Raw genomic sequence first — 23,200 nt, 5'->3', positions numbered from 1 at the left:
ATTTGTTTACGCGATCTATAAAAGAACACTATTGGCACTGTATGTGACTGTCTGGAACATGCTGGATCATGCGTATATAGAATGCAACCAAAAACAATAGTGGGGCTAACATGAGCACGTCAATAACAACAATGTTAGGCCCCGTTGACGCCTTCTATCATAGCGCGACACGCCATGGGCTGCAGGCGTTTCGTTGTGGTGACAAATTAAGAAAAAATGTTGTTAAATGAACTGCCATCTGCCATTGACGATAAATGAAGTGCACGTAATGGCACTGTACCGCTTCCGCAATGGCACTTAAGTGGCTATACTGCATTGCTTGCTGCAACTCTTTGAGCGCCTAGTGCCTGCCTTCTGAATGGGAGAGAGCAGTTCAGGACGCTCATGATCGCGAAGCTGTCAATTGCAGGAACGGAAAGAAGATAAAGGATCTTCTTTCGCCCGTTCATAGGGCTACTTCCCTCTCCAGAAAAAAAAATGAAAACGACATTGAGACCGGCGCTCTTTCGCAGGCCGCACCCCGCAGAGTCTGAGAACTTCGAGAGCGGCATCCGCGCTGGCGATACATTTTTATTTTACGTTGATTGCCCACGCCACGCTGCCTTAGCGATTATGTAATGCGAGTGTGACTTCTGACTCCTCGGCAACAGTATTGTTGTGAGGCGGGCGCTTCTAAGAATTCTATTTGGTCATCGACCCTATCATCGGTCATTCTCAGTCATTGGCTCAAACTTGGTCCTTTGGGCGTTTCTACTGTCACGTCAAAGGCAGAAAGTGCGCCTTTGATGCGCCAATATAGATTGTGCTTTGAAAGGTTGGTGTTGATATATGAACTGTGCGTTGCGAGATAGAAAAATAAGTATTCCGCACGAAGATTTATAGGCCGTTATTTTGGCGCCTTTAATGCATCAACGTGGCGATGCGGCAATCCAGCAGCCTACACTGACGGTTCTCTCACACACAGAATGTGCCTGCTGTCAGCAGATTAATTACATAAATATGCTAGACAATGGGGGTATTTAAGTGATGGCCCTGAATAATAGTGTAGCAGAACGAATTGCAGTGTATCAATCGAGCAAAATGTTTTTTAAAGGAGTTTCTACCAAACTCAACAGCCGCTGAATTAACATTTACAGGACACCATTATGGACATAAATTCGGAATGCTCGAGGAACAAAAGACAAGTGTAATTTTTGCAGCGATAGTTAGTCATTTGCTTTTGAGTGAAAGGAGTGTTGAATAACTGTTCCACCTTTTATCAAATTTGTTCGACCATGTATTTCGGTTACTTAAATGGCATCACTCAGCAAAACACCTAACCTACCACGTTCACTTACTCGTGGGCTGACAAAATATGTTGCGTCGAGCTGCTCGCCAGCTCTAGAAAGAGCATATATGTATTTTGGCTGAGTATTAATTTGAAGATAATGAAAATTTAAGGCTTTGTCTTGAGAGAAGGCGTCGTACGCTATCGAAGATGCTCTTATAGCGCAGGACAGAACAGGCAAATGAACGGAAATTAGAAAAAAGAAACGCAGTATGAAGTCTCACCAAAAAAAAAAATACTAAATAAATCGCGTAGTAATGACAGTCAAGTATTAAAAGGTATGCTTCGTCGACGCCCAGGTGCTTAGAAAACACACGTATTTTACAGCTGGAGTGCGAGGCCTCCGAAGAGAGCACCAACGTCGCCTTTCTGAAAAGATGATTTTACACGGAAGCATTTCTACGAACTCCAGGCTGCTGAACGTTTTATCCACAGCCTTACGATAATACATCGTATTTCTCACGTGTTCTTCCGAGGCTGTACCAAAGACTGCCACTCGGTATCAAATCGCAAGATCTCCGAACAAACCTTTCAACGCAAAAACTCAGGATGACAAAAACATTTTCATGACGCTTATCAGGACAATGGGCCTGCGCTAACACGACTTTGACGTCCCCTATGTTAATGACTTGCAAATTTTCTTACTTAGAGCCGCTCCGCTCAGCATTTATCTATTCTACCTTCTCCACCTGATGCTGTCGCAGATCCACCGAGCGCCCCGCACCTGCGGGTCGGCGGCACAACGTCACGCTCCATATCCGTGAACTGGGAGAATGAGCATCATCAAGACATCCCCATAACAGGTAATAAACGCAGCAAATTACTGGCTCCCCGCTTTCTTACCCAACGCAGTTCTTCGTCGAGATGCCTCCCATCGTCAAATTATTTGAAGTCTGACTGTCAAAATTTGTGTCAACATTTTATCACTGTACGTCAACATCGACTATCACCACTGTTGAGCCTACGATGATTAGGATCCTGTGGTAGTTGATAAGGCAACTTAACTAGTGCGTCACGTTCGCCGTTTTTTTTCTTCTTGAAAGTTAGCCATCACTAACTATTTTATTAGCAAAGATAAGCGCACAATAAGCAAAGGATAAGCGCACAATAAATCAAAATTGAACGCGAGCACTTGCTAGCGAAATTTTCATTCTTTGTGTTCTCACTATTTAACTGAAGATGTTTGGAAGACGGCTGATGCTTCCGTTTATTCTGCTAGTCATTGCTCATTGACGAAATTCGGCATTCGCCCAAGTGCGTCTGCTACGACGCACCCTTTGACTTTATTGCGAAAGAAAGCGGGAACCATTCACAAACGTGGTACCTAAGTGAACCCATAGCAAAACGCTAACTCTGTGCGCCGTTCAAGCGGAAATCAACCCGCGGTCTAGCTCGGAAGGTCGCGCATATCTGGCAACACCGAGTGCACGAAGGACATTCGCTTGCTTTGTTCTTCGCGTTCCGCAGGCTACTCGCTCTACTACAGGACGGAAGCAGGTGGTGAGTGGCACGAGGTGTCGGTGCCACCATGACCGACGGGGCTTCACCTTGTCAGACCTGCGTTGCGGCACCGAGTACCTGGTCTACATCCGGGCCGCCAACCGCGCGGGGAAGGGGCCCCAGGGAGAGACGCTCAGCGTGCGGACAAATGGAGGGCGTGAGTGCATTGGATGGCTCTTGTGAACGACTCATGCCTTTTGTAATGATTAGTGGGGGGAGGGGGGGGGGGGATTGTGACTCTTGAAGCGATGAGAAGGTGGCGCTGCAACATCGATCCGTTTTTTTTATCCATTGTTGACCAACAGTTAGACACATTGTGTGGCTCGAGCTGATTTCTCTGATACCCAGCACCTGTGGTCTGGTTTATCTGCTCTTAAAAGGCGGAAAGGCGTCGTAATGATGTGTGAGCGCCTCTTGCGGCAACAGTGATTGTCCTAAAATACAGCTTAATTTTTCGAGTGACATCCAATATGTTATGCAGAACATTTGCGTTATAACAATATTCATTCGCTTGTTTATTGAAAACCCAATAAGATTATTAGCGTCTTTACGCTTAACTAATTTAACGACCACGTCAGTCTAGCAGAACACACATAAAGAAGCCACTAAAATGTAGCAAGAGTAGTTAAACTGAGAATACTTGAATATCCCTTCTAGTGAGCATTTTTTCACTGTCCCTGGCAGCATTCACCAAGTGATTATAAATATCACGTTCAGTTACAATCTGTGCTCAAGAACATATGTTGTCACTCTACATCGTGAGCCGTCACTATCATCGCTTGTCCTTTACGACTCTCCGTTCTTGAACGATTAAAGTGTCTTCATCTTCATTCTGGGGTTTTACGTGCCAAAACCAGTTCTGATTATGAGGCACGCCGTAGTGGAGGGCTCCGGATTAATTTTGACCACCTGGGGTTCTTTAACGTGCACTACAACGCAAGCACACGGGCATTTTTGCATTTCGCCTCCATCGAAATGCGGCCGCCGCGGCCGGGATTCGATCCCGCGACCTCGTGCTCAGCAGCGCAACGCCTTAGCTGACTGAGCTACCCCGGCGGGTGATTAAAGTGTAAGCCATACTGTTACAAGGGGGACATCGTCTAGTGTTTTCTTCATTATCTTACAAACAGAGTAAGTGGACATTTTGTCAACGACTTCTTATACAGTGTTAACGCTACGACGACTCGCAGGCGTTTTTCTGCAGGCACCTTCGCATCGCCCAACCGCTCTGGTCGAGTTAATGATAAATAAATAAATAAATAAATAAATAAATAAATAAATAAATAAATAAATAAATAAATAAATAAATAAATAAATAAATAAATAAATAAATCTTTGTTCATTTTTGGTCTATTACCCCATACGGACAGAAGGGTCAGGGAAAGAAAGCTGTATACCGAAAGAGGATAAGTTCACAGCCTTTAAATCTATTACAGTTTATAAGGAACGGCAGAGAGCGGAAAGGAAGCATATTTTACCCCCTTGGCACGTTAGATATCATGCTTCCTAAAGGTAGAATCACATATATGAAAAAATTAGGTTTTCTTTGTGAGTTATGCATGCCCTTTGTTTCGCTATAGGCCCTCCTTTTGGTCTTCTCCATGGGGTCCCATCTACAGCTTTCTCATTACGCTGTAATTATAGTAATACGCTTAGATGTTACACAAGTTTTATTTCGCTACCTTTCACAAATAGCTGTTAGGCACCGGAGCGATAAAGTGCGCATATAACTGCTAATTAATTTCTACAAGGCCTCCTCTCAAGTCTGAGAAACGTTCTTTTCCCCAGGTCCTGTGGAGCCTGATGCAAGCCGCCTGTTCGAAGTCAACACGACGTTCGTGGTACTGCATCTAGACGCATGGGAGAGCGGAGGATGCCCAGTATCCTACTTCGTAGTCCAGTATCGGCCAGAAGCGCACGCGCCTTCTCGCCCTTCCTCCTCCGACTGGACGCTGCACTCGAACAACGTAGTGCCGCAGCAGCAACTCGTGCAGCTTGCAGACTTGGCACCGGGCACATGGTACACGCTGCTGATGTCGGCCCACAACGATGCTGGTTCGACCGAGGTGGAGCTCAGCTTCGCCACCCTAACGCTAGCAGGAGGTAAGCTGAATTACTGGAAATGCTCTAACTCTCTAATGTTCAGTTAAGGAAGCTTATCGTTTAGGTTTATCTTCTACAATAAAGAAATGGTATGGAAAAAACTTGCAAGTGCACTTCTACACACAATTCGTTCGACCCAACCAAGATCGTGGACTTCGGGTTAGAATCGTAATTAGGGTGTTCAAATGCCAGATGGTGGCATCATTCCTGCCGCCCTCCTTTCCCGACAAAGTTCAAGCTTTCAAAAAGCATGTCTCATTAATAGTTCTACTTACGGTAACGAGGCCATGTTGGTTAGGGCATGTTGGATGTGTGGGAAAGCCTGCTTATGAAATTTCTCGTATATTTTGTACTGAAATAGTATTTCAATTAGCATGAAAGTTGGAGAACGCAAAAGCGTAGAGGCAGGCTCGGTGCAGAGCAGGGTTAATCTCGGTTCACAAAGTTTCCTCTACCAGAGTTCTCACTTGCGCCGCGTCAGGACTCCGAGAATCAGATCAAATGATGTTCAAGTTAAACTACTTGCTTGTGCTTTTAGTACAGCGTTCATCTCTGCTTACTTGAAAAAAAAAAAAAAAACCAACGCCGGTGTTTGTTCATTCTTGCCTTGGATGGCCGTGCAGACGTTCCCTCCCGACGGTACGAGCTCGTGGACCCCCAGGTTGCCTTCTACAGACATTTGACGGTGACTGTGCCCATCGTGAGCGCCATCTTGGTACTGGTGGTTGTTATCGGCATCGTCTTCTTCGTGCTGAGAAAACGAAACTACGACCCAAGGCAACGCTTCAACGATGGTATTTCTTGACGTTCACTGCCGTAGTGTCCATAGCGTTGAGCTGCTGCGCACGAGGTCGGGGTTACGATCGCGGCCGGTCGGTGGTGGCTGCATTTTGGTGGGAGCGAAATGCAAAAAAAAAAAAGAACGCTCGTGTACGTAGATTTTTGTGCACGTTAAGGAAACCCAGGTGGACAGACCTAATCCGAGGCCCTACTTCGGCGTTTCTCAGAGCTAGACTGTTGCTTTGTGACATTAAACCTCATTAAACGCGTCTATCTTGACGTTCACCATCGTTCTGAATGCCGTTTCTACTGATACGAAACAGCCGTGGTTTCACAAGGCAGTAAACTCATCCTGCAATTTATGATACAGCTAAACTAATGGTCAGTCAACGTTCCCGAATTTTTCGTTATGCTTACGAATTTGGGCTCCTTCTACGATTTTACGGATGCGTTGCGTCAAGTTTTACGAGAAATTAATTATGTTCCCGAAAAAGCTTCTCTAATTAGTCTAGTAATTTGCCGTTTGAAGTCATTTTGATGTCGAAAATATGCCAGAAGGATACTTTAGCTAGTTTGTACAGACAACTTCCCAAAGAAGGTGTAGCCAGCGACAGCAAATTCGTTGAAAAAGTCACTGTTATCTGTTTTGTTGGTTATAACTTATAAGTCCCTGCTGTTCCAAGTTTACCGCTACTTGTGCGCTGTCTCTGAAGGTTCCAAATGTCTAAAGTGTTGTTAATAACGTGCCTCTGTAACCCTCAAAAGGCATGTGTTAACAGCAAGCTTTAAACAATTAAAAAATAAGAGCTCCATGCAACTACCCCTCCCTCCCTCCCCCCTTTTTTTTCTTTATGGTATCGTGTCCGTGGTATTTTACAAACTTCAATATTGACAGGTTGGCATATATGATGGTAGCTCACATGGCTGGAAACTCACAGTATCACAGTGTAGTAAACACATGGTGAGTTGTAGCCGAACTGCAGGCACCTGATCACATATCTATAGTCACAAAGCTTATCTCTCGTCGTAGCTAGGACGTTCAAGTTGTAAAAAATGTGTTTTATTCGAAATATTGTGATGCCCAATTACCGACTAATTATGCATTGCAGCGCTGGTGTGTGTCTCCCTTCTTGTCTGTTGTGTTTTTAGTGCTGTTCCCCTGTCAAGTATGTACCGACTAGCCCAAGCTTCTGTCGTGTTGCAATGCATTTCTTCGTTCTTCTTCAGCTTGTGTGGACTCAGAAGTTTGCAAACCATTAAGCTTACAATAGGGTCACGTCTGCTTCTCGTCCGATTACTATTTTTAAATACACAGAAACATGTACAACTCCATAAAGTGCAGTTGTGTACATGAAGAAACCCGGTATTGTATTCCGTGTCCGACGCATGAAAACGCAACAGAAAGAAAAAAAAGATCTGAACTTTCCTACTTATGTGTAAAGGCGACAGAGGGAAGTACAATAACGTATTCATGTCCTAAATGAAGTAGGTTATTATGTTTATCACGCATCTGAAGCGCAACCTTTAAACATACGTGAGGTAAATGATCGCGACAAGTTGGGCATTTATCTTCTTGCCATACAGCTTCATATCAGAGGCTAGCTTTCTGCGTCAATATTTTTTAATTCTCGCGTCCGCGTTTAGAGCCATCGTACTCAATCTCGTGCACAATCTTAACTTTTACGCGCGGCGCGCACTGAACATGCGGGTTTGATGACGGGGCAGCTGACGACGAAGCCACGACGAGCGAATAGAGGCAGCAAGCATGCAATGCGAAGGGATGAGGGTTAAATTGGGCGTTATTTCAGGCATTTTCCGCAGCCTAAAGGAAAACATGGCAGCCACCTACAAGCGCGGACGATTTTAGTATACGGCTTCGTTTACGCGAACACCCGACTTCTTTTTTTAATTACATGGTAACTTCTGTGCTCAGAGCGTATAGTCTCACGGCAGAAAAGTGAAATTTAGCACGAATGCTTACATCTTTTTGATGCAGGCATGGTGGTCGCTGAGTGCTGCGATGGCATCAAGGGCGATGTGATGCTGGCCGTGTCCCGAGAATCCCAGGCGAGGCAGCCCGTCTACTACCCAGCGCCGTACACGACGCACAACAGGGGCGGTGCGGTGGCAAACGTTGCTTCTGGCCACTGCAACCACGTGACTGGTGCCAGGGCAGGTGGCGGGGCAGATGACCCCACGAACCGGACATACGACGTGCCTTATCCCGTCAAGAGAGTAGGTCAATATACAGAGATCCACTCATTTTCTCCACTTCTTTTATGCCTATTGGATGCCATATGCAGACAAATAGCTTTTTACCGGAAAAGGTGCGGTTTATGGCTATGTCTCTGATAGCGTTTTGGTATCGCGATAAAACCCCAACCGCGTCATAACGACATGAATTTCGTGCACATCGAGATAAAAGAGGCATTTGTAACAAGAAAAGGAATACGCTTTGTCACATGTGTGAGCTGACATTTGTAGTACGGTCCTCTAGTGCAAAAGATATGTGTTTTATGCATCACGGCAATAAAGATGTGGATGCTCAAGCAACTGCCACCTTTACCGCTCTCTATCGCACGCAGAAGCTCGTAAGACTCACAAATAAACGAAGGTGTAAAAACGTTTCTGTAAATCTTTCTCGATTCGCAGATGCATTCCCAGCAATCATTCCTGATGACGTGGACGCTAATGTTTCAATTTATGATTTCTATGTCGCAGTGCGGTCCCTTTTAGAGAATGAAAATGAAAGCCATCATTCAAAATTGCAACACATATATGCGGCACCACTTCATACGCTGAGATATCACGTGAGCGCCTCGTGAATGAACTTTAGTAGGTGGTAAAATGGCAGTGCGGTATTCGGACATGGCTCCACCTGGAGAAAAACTCTCTATGAAAACATGAGTGCCTTGGCTGAATGTTAGCGGTGTTTTACTCCACGCCAGTAAAACTACGTCTTTAGAAAACGCTGCATCTATATATACGTCAGGGGTCAATGAAAAAAATGAAAGCCCCTTTCTTAAAGAAAGATGGCTGAACGCGAAGTTTTCTCCCATGCAAACTGAATCAAAGTCAAAGTTCAAAGCCAACGACCACGCAGCGAACCCAAAAAATGCTGAGCGACCCGATGCGATGCATATGTGATTTGATTGCTTGTTTAGGATTGTATTTTTTGAACGTTCAAGTTGAATGAACACACATTTCGTCAAGTTTCATAGCCTTCATTTTAGATCATGTAGCCGTTGATTACACGCACGCACTCACACTTTCACGGACGACTCTACACATGCAGAGTTCGCTGGGGTAGATGGTCAGAGGCTCTGCTGTTGCCGATACACGGGATCGGCCTTACGGGCACGATCGCGCTCGCGCTTACGTTCGCGTACGGCAGCCTCTTCTGCCGTGCGCTGTACCCGTGGCCTACCCATGGTGACGGCTGTGAATGCATTGCGTGACGCGCGTAATGTAATGCTGATATATCCAGTTCGTCTCGGTAACGTGGCGTTGCAGTTACCATTGTTCTTATCGATACAACTGTGAATGTAAACTGTATAGTGCACATGTTCTCCGATACGTATGTCGTGCGCCGTTGTTCTATTATGTGTGCAGATGGGCAGCAGTTGGTCTATTGTGTGCGCAGATGCGCAGGTAGTTTCATTGTGCAAGTTGGCTTTCCTGCGGTGTGTTTTCGGCACTCACGGACGAATCAGTGAGACAGAAAGCTTCGCTTTAATAGGTCAGGTTGCACCGTCTGAGCAAATGTCAGTTGGGCAACCTTCTAGAGCCTTCCAAACGAGTAATAAGAAAATTTATTGCTCCAAGCAAGCGAGACAATTCGAAGCCATTAGTCAAATATCTCCGTCCGCTAGTCAACAGCATCCAAACATCTTTAATAAACGCAAGGATTTTCATTCATATTGGTTCCACGCATGTCCAAGGAGGAGCGTGATATAGTTTGCAATTCCGTTCGGCTGTCGATATACTTCTTCCTGAGACGCCCATCAAGTGCTTTATAGTAACCTCAGCAGACACACAGAGGGCAGAGCAATGCACGGCGATTCATAGCTTACTTCAACGATTCATAGCTGCTCGTTATGGGCCTTCTGTTGTTATTAGTTATACTAGTTTGCATAACGCCATCCTTCGAGGCGATATATAGATGTTTAGATTCAATCCGCAAAATAAGCAGCCAGGACGAATTTTGTTCTTTTCTCAACTTTTACCACTCCACCGGGGATCAGCGTTGTTTAGGAAGGGCCTAAGATGAACTGCGGGGCCAGAAGGTTTTCATGGAAGAAACATGCGAGGCATGTCTCCGTTCTTAGCATCTCAGGGAGAGCCCGACTCATGCAATCAAGTGGATTCAACGTAAAAAAGGTGGCATCTGAATTTAAACATCATAAATGCCGTGGTTTTAGATACTGGTCACAACATATGGCGAAGTACACGCAGACAAAATCGGCAGCACCTAAATCTTGGTTAAAACACGTTGGCGGGCTAAGCATGCGCCGCTGACTGTTCCTTTTTGATTTCCGCTCGTTCGGTATATATTGTTGGTGCGGGCGAAAATAGAAACTGTAGTTGAAAGTAGCGTTGTCCTCTGTGTGTCTGTTTCTTTCTTCGTCCTCGTTCAGTCGCGCTTACACATTCGATCACCTAAATCTTTTTGCTAATTTCGGATATATTTATTTGCAGGAAGAGAGTTAAATATGAAGACACAGTAAGAGTTTAAGGCTTCGTGATGGTAAAGCAATATGAAAATATGTGAAGTAATGCGTTCCAATTTCTATAAGTGTATGATAAGGGATCAGCGTACACTGCGTACTACGGATTGAGTATTTGGTTATTATCTTTTTGTATTGCAGCTAGAAATGTGGGAACCAAGAACAGAGATGCTGATGGCGGGAATGGAAGTCTGCGAAAAAGCAGGTACGCATCGTACATAGTTACTTTTGTTTATAATTCTACAGTTGAACGCCGTTTCGAAGTTTTTGTGTCGCCTAGAAAAATAAAGCATATGTGATAGTGAAAAAGTACAACGGAAATCGTGCACCTTTCTTGCATGGATTGAATACATTGCCTTGCTTCTTCTTTTCACGTTGGTGTTGTGCTGAAGTTTTACGATATTTAGCTGTCGTTAAGGGTGAAGTTTTGGTATCTCAAAAACGTGTATAAACTGCATTTTTGCAAGCTTTCCAAAGCACTAAATACCCGAAGAGCGTTTGCTTCAGCTGAAAGAGACAAACATTGGTAGTCAAGTAGTGATAGTTGCCCCACTTATTACTGGCTACAGTAATGTATACACATTTTAAGATTTTTTCATTCTATATTGCGTTTTGTTCAAACAGCTGGCTTGTGTAAAAAAAGTTGCATTAGTTTAGCTTTATTTGACGTTGTTAAGATAATTTAGAAATAGTTTTATCCCGTGCTATAAAAACGACTTTCGATCTCTCGTCTTTAGAATAGGCCCGTTGATGCGCAAAATTTTAGCATTGATCTGTTTATTTCCTCAGCTGACACCTACGATACCCTCAGGACTTTCCCAAATTACATGTTTTATTTGCCGTAGAGTAGCGGTATTCTAAGCCCCGGATGAGAATAGCAAGAGATGCCTCTCAGTAGCCGTAGAAATGACAAAATTACATTTCGTTGTAAGCAGTGTCAAATAGCAAATTTCAAAAGATTGCGCCTAAATGTACGCAGGCCGAGAAGCGATCTACACAAGCTCACCGTATCACATATCAAAGACGAAAGCCCAAAGGAAACCGTGGAGGGAAGATGGTGACAGGTATGTCCGCTTAAGTAGAAGCTAAACCAAAGAGATGGAGATGGGAGGCATGCGTTCTTTTGCAGCGAATGAGTGCGAGTTCAGCATGGTTAAATGTTTGTAGACTGATTCTAAATTGTACGCTCATATTTACGGGGAAAATCCGCCGTTTTCTTTAAAAATTTTGTTTGCTCATTGTGATGACTGAATGGCAAAGGCTTCCTGCTCCTGAACACGAAGTGGTAGACTAGACTGTTCTGGCCATGTCATCATGTCGACGATGTGGTCGTAATGCTACAACGCTATTGTGCAATTATATTTGGGCGGATGTTAACCTCTTATAGCATGGATGTTTCAGCCTGAAGAAAACATTTCAATTGCAATTACAAATGCTCGGAAAATTGCACTTTGAAATTTGTTTACTTTTGCATGTTTAAAGACGAACTTGGCGCGCAGCCCTCTCGCATGTGATGATGGCAGCCTGTAAAATAGTCAGTAGTGCAGAAATGACTTAATGGATATTTTCACGTGAATGCGTAATGCCGTGTGAGTTTCTTGAAGCGTTTACTGTCGTTGGAAAACGATGCCTTATACGCGGAGTTGTGTCCCGAGTTAGACATGGTGACTCACCAACATTCTTTTCTCACCTAACTACACTTGGCGTCTAAATCAGGATTTCACTCGCTTAGCGTACCATTTAGAGTTAGTAGCTCAATTTGGGTACGTCACAAAATCACGACAGACCTAGAACCGGCTAGGCCAGGTTAAATAAGCCATAGTTGTCAAAAATTCAGTGTGGCGTCTCTCGTAGGCCCCCGCGTTGCTTTGCTGATTAACCCTCGCCAATCAGTGAATCAATCAACAATCTCAGTTGTAAGTGTCACTGGTCACAATGAGGCCAGAAATGTACCTGGAATCTTCTATAGTTTTTTGTTTTTTTCGTACGTACGTTATCCATAAGGACGTATGCTTGCGGCAAGGGTGGACTAGGTTTTGAAAATAGCGCATTGTTATCGCCTTAAAATTCAGTACCGATTGAAATGTATTTAAACCCCCCTAAAAAACGGGCAGCTTGCACTAGTGTGTGCAAGGCTGGAGAAAACAGCGGAGCTAGTGATCAACCTAGCTTCTTCCAGATTTTACTAGGTTTGGCTAAGTTTTGCTATGAAATGCTAAGCGCTGCTAGGCACGGTATTCCGAATCGGCTCGCCGCCGACGCGCAGATTCTCGCTTAGCCGCGCGGCTTGAAGATGAGCGGCTTCTTCTTCGGGTGTCCGGATCTTCTTTGGTCGTCCCATGTCAAGGCTACATGTACTCGCCACAGAGTCAACGAGAGTTGTGCCACCATCGCGGCGGCTCCTAGCTTTATCTCGCCGGTGACGTCATGGCCAAGCTGCGCCTCCAAACCTGCCGGGGCGTGGCTGGTCGAAACCTGCCGAGCTGCTGCCGACGCCGCCCTCGTTTCCCCGGTGCGAACGCGGGAAACGGGGAAACGCGGGCGGCTTCGGCAGCAGCTCCGCGCGTTGCCTCGTTGGTGCTGCTAAAATTTCTTTCTATCTCGCTCTCATTTTCTCTTTCCCTCTCCCTAACATCCCATGTCAAGGCAACATGGGCATGGCACGGAGAGGAGGCGAGGTTGCGGAGAGGAGGCGAGATGGTTGCTAGGCAACGCAGTGACATCATAGCTCGGCGAGGTTTTGCGACAGGCGGCACTTTTTACGGTTAGCAAGAACAGCTTCGCTGTTAAAAAAGCTGTGCGCCAATGCATGTACTAGCACATACACAGTGAAACGCACGAGCACTTCTTCGTTTAAGATTCTGTGCTAAAAGTCGTGTTCAGTTCAATTGATGTGCGGTGAACTCTGTTATCAGTCGTTGTCTATTGATGCAGGAGTTCTGGAAGCGACGCCGACACCGAGGACTTGCCAGGAGACGCCTGCAATGGTGCTTTTCCGGAGGCGCTGATTGCACCTTCGGAAAAGGTTTCGTGTCGGGACAACCGCCTCTGTACGAAAGACACGACAACTTCTTGTGAGTTTACTATATACTGCATTCTACCGAGTCAAAGCTGATAAACGGAAAGGGATAGCTAAACTAAGTTTTTTCTTCTCCTTGGTTATTTTGCGCCTTGCGAGGTGCCTTTGAAGCTACATAATGAGCTGGTGTTTCATTTTCCTCTGTTTTTTTATCTTATTTACGGTTGCGGTATTTTTGAGTGGGTTTGTGTTTTTTTCAAAAAGCATTTTAAAGCCAGGCTTTTCTTGCTTCTACGAGTCGTTTTCGGAGTTCTCAGTACAGGAACTATGTGACAGTATGCTTTAGAGCCTGATCAATAAATTCGATCTTGTATATATTATCAAACTAGGTGCCAGGGATAGTCAACCACTCGGGCGAAGGTGTGGAGATTGCTGGTTGTTTTGGAGGTGAACATAGGGATGTGCCACATGAGGTTGCGAGTTCTGCGCATACTTCTTGGCATGTTCGTTAGGTCGGTGTGTCTAGCAGCTGGTTGTTCACTAAAACGAAGATAAAAAACTCCGAAGATGTCGACGAATAACACGCCACTGATGCCTAACACAGCGATTTGCTGTACTTCGACGACTGTTACATTGGAGAAGACGTCGATGCTGTACTACCGTAGATTCGTGCTGAGTGCGAAGTTGACGCGAGTGGCAGCAAGGGTTATGCACGCTATGGAGCCCTTGTTACTGTTTAATTGTTGATAACAATATATGGATAATAGATATTGTTGTATATATATATATATATATATATATATATATATATATATATGACGTGTAATTATACTTTGTTTTCGACCCAAGCACATTTTGGTTCCTATCAGTGCGTGATGAAGATTTAGTACCTTGAAGAAACTGTGGTCTAGATTGTGCTCTTCTGTTTTCGAATTATATATTTCCAAATTGTAGGGCTGACGATCTGTTTTGCTAAATGTCTGGATACTGTCAGGTACAGGTATTTATAGTATGGTGATTATAGTATACTCGCATTTGACGCGCCTACGCAAATGCGGCTCGATGGTTTGAGCGAAAAGCCTGAGAAAAATCTTTGAAACTGGTACAAGCGAAAAAAAAGAGGTTAGATTCTGCAAGGAAGACACTAAAATAGAACGGCAGAAGGTATTCGCGATAAATTTCACAAATGTACTTCACAAGTATAAGAGAAGGGGTCTATTGTGAGCTGTTTGCAACATGTCGGCCGTCTGTCTCATCTATTGCGCTGGAAAGTTAGATTGGACTCTCTGCGTATCTTGCACGGCCTTTAGTTCCTTGCTTTGGAAAAGACGGCTATTCCGTAAAAATACTGCCAGTAAGCTTATGAATCTAAGAGTAAGCAATCAGCGCAAACTAAGAAGAAAAAAAAAAACAAGAAAAGTACAAAAAATAAGAACGGAACGTTTTTATTCATCTTTCAGTTGTGCCAGAATGATGTAGTACAGACCAAGGACAGGAACAAATAGTGCTGAACATAGCATCGACTAAGATTATTTGTGTTAAAACAGAGAACTTCGTCAAAAGAACTGTGTACGTAGTTGAAATTCCACAGGTGTGGGCAAAGTCGAGTTGCCGACGCCGGTCTGTTTGTGCTATGAGGCTTAGGTATCAGCAGCGGCTCTTATGAGCCTGTATTTTTCTTGGTTCTTAGTTCGCAGAAGTTTCGTGGGGATGGTACCCACGTGACCTTGGAGCCTTTGGCCGGCCGGAAGCTGACAGAGACTGGCAAACCGGAGTGATTCAAGAAGGAGTCAAACGGACAAGGCGTTGCATGTGCTGCGGAAGATGTGAGTGGGTGAATGCTCTTTGCCGGCAGCGGTCACTACTCTCTGCCACCTGTTAAGTCAAGGAAATATAGTGGAATGAAGGAACAAGGACGGGAATTTTTTTTTTTTTGCGAAACGTGGCTGACAAAACATCTGTGCGCAATGACAGCAACTGAACTAGTAATTATATAAAATATTTAATATAACGTTTTATTCGTTATCTTTAGCCCTTGTGGTAATTGCGAAATTGACACAAGCAAGCAGATAAGCTTGTCACAAAAGTGAGATAAAGATCCCCATTCCGAAATGTTGGAGCTGTATACATTGATGCTCAATGTACAACTTCGCTGAGAAACTAGCCTTCTGGAAATGGCCAGAAACAATACAGCAATAAAGCTGCATTTCATTTCGTCCCAATTTTTTCAAAAAAGGTACATCGTTCAATTTGTGCTACAATCAAAATTTGTACTAAATGGACACACCTCTAAGCGCTGTCTCGCTCAAAATCCACCCTCGCGATATATGACCTGAAAATTTTGGACTAGGTTTCGAGTTCTATGCTTCCCTGCTGTTCTCATGTGCCTACTGACGATCACATCCCGAATAACGTGTTGCCGAAGAGATTATAGCGAATGGGACAAAGTTTTGGGAGGCGTTAATAAAACGATCAGTTAGTATCCTGTGTTAAGCGGAGCATGCACAGCTTGCACTATGCTTATCTGCAGCTGAAGTGTAGAGTATTGTTTGACTCGGAGCTTATATTTTGCATTCTAGTTTTCAAACGTGAGTAACCTAAAGAGAAATCTAAGCAGTTCATTAGAGTACCTAACACATGGTGCTGCAACCATGTTATTAGTAGTATAAATCTAATAAATTGCGCAGGCCAGTGTCTTTCTTAAAGCCGTGAGAAACTTGAGGAAACAGCAGGTATACGTAGGCTGCCTGAATTCACGAATCTACAATGAAACCTTGTATGTTAGTGCTCTTAATAGCTTGTTAAGCACGCACGCTGTCGGTAATGACTTCTAATAAATTGACCAATTACCCTGCTCCTGGCCTTCGGTATAGCACACATTGGCAAAAAAGCCTTGGACTCCTATGCGTCTTGATAAGACTTTATATGCGTAATAATGGAGTGGAACAGGATTTAGGTGGGGGAAAATAGCGATTTAATTTTGTCATTATCTTTCTTGAATGCGAACTATTGTCAGTACTATTGTTTGCGTGAACGTATAAAAACATCACAAATAAAAATAAGCGGGCTAGCAATTGTCTGTTGAAATGAACACCACGTCCATTCGTCCGAAGGAGCTAAAAGAAAAAGAAAAAGAGACGAGAGAGAGAGAGAAAAAAAGACGGGGAATATTGGGCAATCAGCGGAAGTGCATATGTTTTTCGCCTGGCTCACTTTAAATCTGTCCCAGCCGATCAAGACATAGTGCTTCGGAGCAATCATCTTTATTTTTCATATTTGAAGCACTGAGCCGGAAAAATCATTTATGTAATGCAGGCTACCGGCCAGAGACGCAGCCTGTGTTCATGGGAGAAAGAGAGCGAACCAGTCAACGTACCGACATCTGCAAGCCTCGATGTACTTCTTGAAACCGGGACTACAACAAAACGTCACGCTGAAATTACTGTTCTATACCGAAACAAAACGTTTACAGCGAGGCAAGCAAGATGGCCGTCATTGTGCTTGAAGGTATAGCCTGGCACTCAGCGAGAACTACGATATCACAGAATTTATGGTAAGCCACGTGTGAAATTTTTACTCCGGGGTGGTGCATACGCTCCCGGATGTTTGAAGATGTTGCTTTACCTTCTATGTAATATGAAAAATGTGCTACCTAGAGTGGTCGTGGCCAGAGGGAAAAAAGGCATCACGGTTGTGCAGAAGCAAGCACGAAGACTGATATGACAGCGCAATGCATATAAGTTTTCAAGAACAGCTGCGCTTTTAAAGTACACCAGCACTGGTGACCCCAACATTGACGCAGGTCATCAAGCTCGCTGTAGGCTAATCTGAATAGCGAAAATGGGCTGCAAGCCCATAAATAAAAAAAATATTTCGTGCCTCCTTTTTTCATGGCAAGCATATTTCGCTCAGAGATTCTTCAGTTCCTAAATAAAAGCCGATAGAACTTTGTTTGCTTCCCTGGCTATAGCTGAATTACTCAAATCTTAAAGCTATTTTTGCCGTGAGGTGGGTAAATACCTAGGGCACCGCATGACATTATTGAACTATTGTAGTTTTTTGCTTACTGCTTTTAATGTTTGGTTTTGTGAAATGCAAGGACATTCTGAAAACACAGCGCACTTTTTCAGCTCATCTGCATTCAAGGCATCTTCAGCTGCACCATATTTTTCAGGCAAGACTGTTTGCGGTCCATGTACTTCAAGTGAAGTTACTGGTGTTCGGAAACTGCCAATTTCATCACACGAAAACAAAAAAAGGCACCGCTGTGGAGTTTCTCGGTCATTTACCCCCCATGGACAGGCAATGTACATTCTGCAAGCGACGTCGGGGAATATGACACAAGGCGTTCACAAAGGACTGCAGTGCTGTGCTTCGATCTGTGGCTGTGTTCGTGAGACTTTCCAAGGCAATCTCGTTGTGTAAGCATGTTCCGGGCCAGCAGTGGTGCGATCAAGAAGATTATTTTCGTACGTGTAAGAATAAACCACTGCGACTGTTTTTAATGTGTGCGTCATTTTTGTATTCGTGAGAGGCCTACTCTAAACAAAAGCTATGTGTTAAACCTGTGCGCGGAGGGATAAAAATGTAGGCAGGTAGGTTTGCAGCATAATTCTTCCTGAAATGCATACTTTTGCTAGTGGTGTTTGTAAAGCAGTGTGCATCATCGACCATCATCGATCATCACCATTGCAGCAATTGCGCCAGCCGGCTGGAACTTATGGGCATCTAGGCATACGAAAACATGGCACAGACACAATATTATTTTATATTGTTGCGGGGAGAAAAGATGCTTGGCAATATAATTACACGATATATACAACGGGCAGAAGACAGGCATACAAAATGAATCCCGTGCGCGCGACTATGGGCGATCGTCGTCTTCGTCAGTCCTGTCATCATCGTTCGCTACTGCAGCGCCTCGCAGCAATATTGCAGTACCGTGGAGTTTTAACTTACGATACTCAGGGCAGGCTGTGATGTCGAAATCCTTATTATTTTTTTTGTCCATGACAGGGTGCTCCATCTATATGACAAGATTCTGGAGCCGCCGTAATAGCTTAAACTAACCGCTCATAATTTTTAAATGTCTTGGCTGGAACATCGGAAAATAAAATCAACAGAGATTGTGCTTTGTTTTGACCCCCACAAATGTTTACCTCATAGCAGTAGTTAGACCTCTTAAGCACCATCCAGCACCGACATAGCTGCGCAGTACGTTAATTACACACATCATGTAAAGATATATGCAACTTTGCTAAAACACAATGGATGATTTCTCTCTACTTCGCTAATGCAAATATTTTTTAAACTTTTTATACATTTCGCATTCTGTATTTTCATCTCAGACCGCAGTTACGGCTCGCTTTCGCTTCCATGTTTTATCCTGCAAGAGAGTGTCTGAATAATATTTTCAGTCCCAAGTATAAAGAATCGGGTTCAGAGCGCAGTTATTAAACAAAACAAAAAATTGAGTGAGAAGTCATATCGCAAGACTCGTATACTGCACGTTCTACGTCAGCAAACATCCATGTGCTGTTCAGACGATTGATATGGAAATGCGAAGAACGTAAAGTAGCACGTCGTCCGTGATTTCTTCTTTTTTTCTTTTTTAGAGTCGTCATTCCGAGAGAGGAATTTTCCAATAACACCATTCCTGCGCCAGCGGGACACGACTGTGTCTCTGCGACGTTATCAAAGCTGAGCCACATCCCGCGCTATATGAATTCCCTCACGTTTACTTCTAGCTGCTCGCCGACATCTGCCATTGAAGGCTCGAATGGTGAACGCAGATGCTTCCGTTATATGCAAAGCGGCCATGATAATTGAACTTGCTCGACTCGTTCCTTTGTAAGCAATATGTACTCGATGCTCCCAATTTCTTACGTCGCTCAAGAAATACATATCTACCAGGCGAGCGAGAACGTACTGTATTTGATAATGACACATACGGTTCATGAGTGCATAAACACTACAAGAACTCTAAATGTTTTCACTTGACAGCTTTGACTGAGTAGAGAGAGAGAGAGACATCTGGTGACACCTAAACAATTGTCATCATTTGGTGGACCTGTCCACCGGTTAACACCATACAGTGAAGGACAGCGCTTGGGGTTTCAATCAGCGTTAGGAATAACGCCTGCGCACTCGCCTGACCTTGCCCCATTAGGACATTGTACGCTCCACTTTGAATTATGGAGCATAAATTTCAGAACAAAGGAATTCCTTTCACTTGTCCTTAATTCAGTATTTTTGACACGTAGGATACATTTAAACATGACAGCGAGAAAAAAAAACAACGACTGAAACATGACCGAGACAGCTGAAGGCAGAGAAGTATTCAGCAAACGCAGTTTTTCTTCTGCAAATACTTTTTCCAGCTACTTTATATATATTTTGATAATGCCAGGCATATTATTCTGCACTAAGTAGTCTGCGTGAAGCAATATAATATATGGTTGATTGGCTTGTACCGGGGGCTCATTATAAACAGCGGTCTGCCGCACGGGCCGAAAGCCGTATTATGAACGAAGACGTTGAGCTTAACAAAGCGAATAATAATCTGCGTACATGGTGTCAATGACCGGCAAAGCTTGACGTGGTACATGACGTAAATGGAAAGAGAATAAGCGGCATGTCACATTGTGTGATTGTGATAGCTTACAGAGCATGGGGAAGGCGGGAATGTACTCTTTGATACTGAGTGTATTTCAACTACAATCAACATAGATCTATATATATATATATATATATATATATATATATATATATATAATAAATAAATAAATAAATAAGTTGATTTGACACACGTCCATACACACATACAATGGGCCACATAATAAATGAGTGAAAATGATGTTCACAACGTTGCGATAATTTGTTGTATTGCCCAACAACTTCGGTTGGTGGGCCGATCTTCGTCAGGGATTATAAGTATCACACACACACACACACACACACACACACACACGTGTGTGTGTGTGTGTTACTGATAGGCAGTGTATACCTAAATCGCTTGCTCTGACAATCCACAGGCTAACGTCACAGTAAGCGATTTCTATCAAAGTAAAGTAGGGGCACAGGTGTTTTATTTTTCTACGACAGCTGTTAAGTGCTTGAAGCTGGGTCTGCTGCCCGTTTATCCATTTTGTTACGCTGACAACAGCCATTTTCGTCATCGGCGTAATTCTGTCACCGTCCGGCCACTTAATTATCCCCAGCTTCACCATCGTGATAGGATGAAGGAAAATAAAATTTGTCCCCAACCTCTACCACAGGGATTCGAACCCATTTGTCACTGCAGCAATGCGCATTTGGGAGTTGGGCGCACTAACTGCTCAGCTATTGCGCGACAATGACGCTGGACAATTACTCCAAGGGTTTGTGTTCCACAACGAAACTGAGGGTGATGGCGTCTGTGCATCTATTTTGGAAGTTCGACAAAGTAATGCTGTATAAAAATAACACTATGTGCATCTCACAGAAATTGTTCTTGGCAGGATGATGGTTTGGTTGGCGTGCTTTATTTCGTAGTCATGCTCCTGAAAAGAGCGTCGATGGCAAAAAAAGAGTACATGACAATGATGATGATCAGCCACAAACATGGCCCATATTCAAGATATAGGATGGATGCGTCCAGAATGATGCGGCTGTGGAAAACAAAGAAGAAAGCAACGAAGGCATCCCTACCAACAATGGAGTCGCAACTATTGCGCCACATTGTTTGCTTGTAGTTCAGCGGATTCACAGCTGCTAACTGTTTGTTATGACGGCAATGCAAATGCACAAGAAAAAAATACACTTGCTCAAATATCGTAGAAGTCACTGCGTCATTTAGCTTATGACATCAATTGCCGAAAAATGTTTGGCCTCAGAGATAATTATGCCCGAGCCGGTGACTTGAACACGAATCATTAGTACTTAAAAGCAGGAAGCTGCTAACAGAACTGCATCGTCACCTATAAGGTCAAAACATAATTTTACAGAAACACTAATTTTCAACAGTGGTGTGAAATTGCCTCATTCTTACAGCTTATCGCAATTGCCACGCTGCCGACGCCTCGGGTAGCTAGGTGCACGGACGTTCTCCTACGGAACGATGGAAACACAATATATGTGTTTTTACATAATTTCTTAGAACTTATTGCAGTGACTTTATGTACAAAGTAACTTTATCCTCTTAACACACAACGTAAACGAAAATAAAAAAGATTTTTTTTCGGGGGTTTTACGTGCCAAAATCATAAATCTGATGATGAAGCATTCCGTAGGGGAGGACCTGACGTTCTTTAACAAGCACCCAATGCACCGTACACGAGCGTCTCATGCATTCGGCCCACAATGCAACGCGGCCGCCGCGGCCGCGGGATCCAACCAGTGACCTTGCGCTCAGCAGCGCCACGTAATAGGCACTGAGCTACATCGACGGGTAAGCGAAAATAAGCCATGATAGTCTGAATCAAATATATTTTAGTTGTGAAATGTAGGGCGGTCTCGAACGAAAAAAAAATATATGTGCGAGCCTATGGCCTAAAAGCGGCGAACATAACTTTGAAATAATTAAATTATGGGGTTTTACGTGCCATAGCCACAATTTCATTATGAGGCAGGTCATAGTGAAGAACAACGGAATAATTTTGACAACCAATGCGCCTTCTGCTCTGCGCCCAATACCCTTACTACATGGTATGGGAATGTCAACAAAACCCATCGACACCACCCATCACCGGACCAACCGTAGAGCAGTGGGAGGCCCAGCTGACAAGCCCCAGCCCTGAAGCACCGCCTGGTGAGCAGGGCCAAGCTATCGGCTCAGGCCCACGGCATCCTGGACTAGGGACGCCGCCCACCTCGGACGATTTTAGGGTCTGCTCATTTCTCTAAATAAAGTTTATTCCTCCTCTCCTGGGGTTCTTTAACGTGCACGCTATGCTCGGTACACGGGCCGTTTCGCATTTCACCCCCACGAACTGCGGCCGCCGAGACCGGGATTCGATCCCGCGCCCTCGGGATTAGTAGCGCGATGCTATAGTCATTACGCCACCGCGGCAGGTCCATCATAAAGCTCCATACTGCTAAACATTTGCTCTATATAAATCTTGCCTAATTAGATCTATGGGAAGTCGGAGAGTGCTTAAATCTGTCCTTATGTATTATATATTTCCACGACTATGCCACTTACTTATCTAAAAAACACTTTTTTTCTCTATTATCACATAATTTATAGTTATCAATAGAATAATAAATAAATATTTCTTCTGTAAGTTTTTATTTAAAATAATACACTTTTCTACGACCGCATCCATCCCCCACCTCAACCAAGAACCCTGTAACCGCCGGATTCTTGCCTATTCCACCGTAGTGGCGTAGCGCAATTATTTGAGGAAGAAGCAGGCAACCTAAAATAAGATGATGGTCTTCACTGTGGGAGAATACTACTGTCGTTGTAAACGGGTTACGATCTGAAGGAATCGCTGAATTCTGCTCCCTGTTTTCTGTTGCGCACGTGTCCACTGCTTTGATAGCGACGCACAAATGCTCACTGATAGCGATACGAATTTAGCGACGCCGTCACCCTGACGTACGCGCAGGTTGACGACCTGATCTTGATTTATGTAGTCCTGAACCTGAGAACTCGCTTTCGAAGCTGTGCCATAGTTGCGCAATGGTCATGCGACACAGAGTTTGTCGACCGAACGTTTGCCGCGGAATACTGCAGCACTGTACGCTCGAACCCCCTTCAGC

General features: G+C 44.1%; 1 protein-coding gene across 1 annotated transcript in view; it reads left to right on the top strand.

The window, feature by feature from the left end:
• The window catches only part of LOC119448683 (Down syndrome cell adhesion molecule homolog), a 221,335-nt gene extending 203,389 nt beyond the window's left edge, over positions 1 to 17,946 (top strand). The window contains 12 exon segments of the mRNA XM_049666459.1: positions 2,032 to 2,130; positions 2,795 to 2,853; positions 2,855 to 2,984; positions 4,616 to 4,930; positions 5,554 to 5,724; positions 7,707 to 7,949; positions 10,583 to 10,642; positions 11,417 to 11,501; positions 13,372 to 13,511; positions 15,147 to 15,282; positions 16,772 to 17,009; positions 17,587 to 17,946. Of these exon segments, the coding sequence (XP_049522416.1) occupies positions 2,032 to 2,130; positions 2,795 to 2,853; positions 2,855 to 2,984; positions 4,616 to 4,930; positions 5,554 to 5,724; positions 7,707 to 7,949; positions 10,583 to 10,642; positions 11,417 to 11,501; positions 13,372 to 13,511; positions 15,147 to 15,181 (1,337 nt within the window). The 3' untranslated portion in view covers positions 15,182 to 15,282; positions 16,772 to 17,009; positions 17,587 to 17,946.
• The last annotated feature ends 5,254 nt before the right edge of the window (positions 17,947 to 23,200 follow it).

The sequence above is a fragment of the Dermacentor silvarum genome, chromosome 4 (assembly GCF_013339745.2).
Source record: "Dermacentor silvarum isolate Dsil-2018 chromosome 4, BIME_Dsil_1.4, whole genome shotgun sequence".
Lineage (NCBI taxonomy): Eukaryota > Metazoa > Arthropoda > Arachnida > Ixodida > Ixodidae > Dermacentor > Dermacentor silvarum.
The sequence above is the reverse complement of the archived record's forward strand: the minus strand, read 5'-3'. Positions and strand labels throughout refer to the sequence as shown.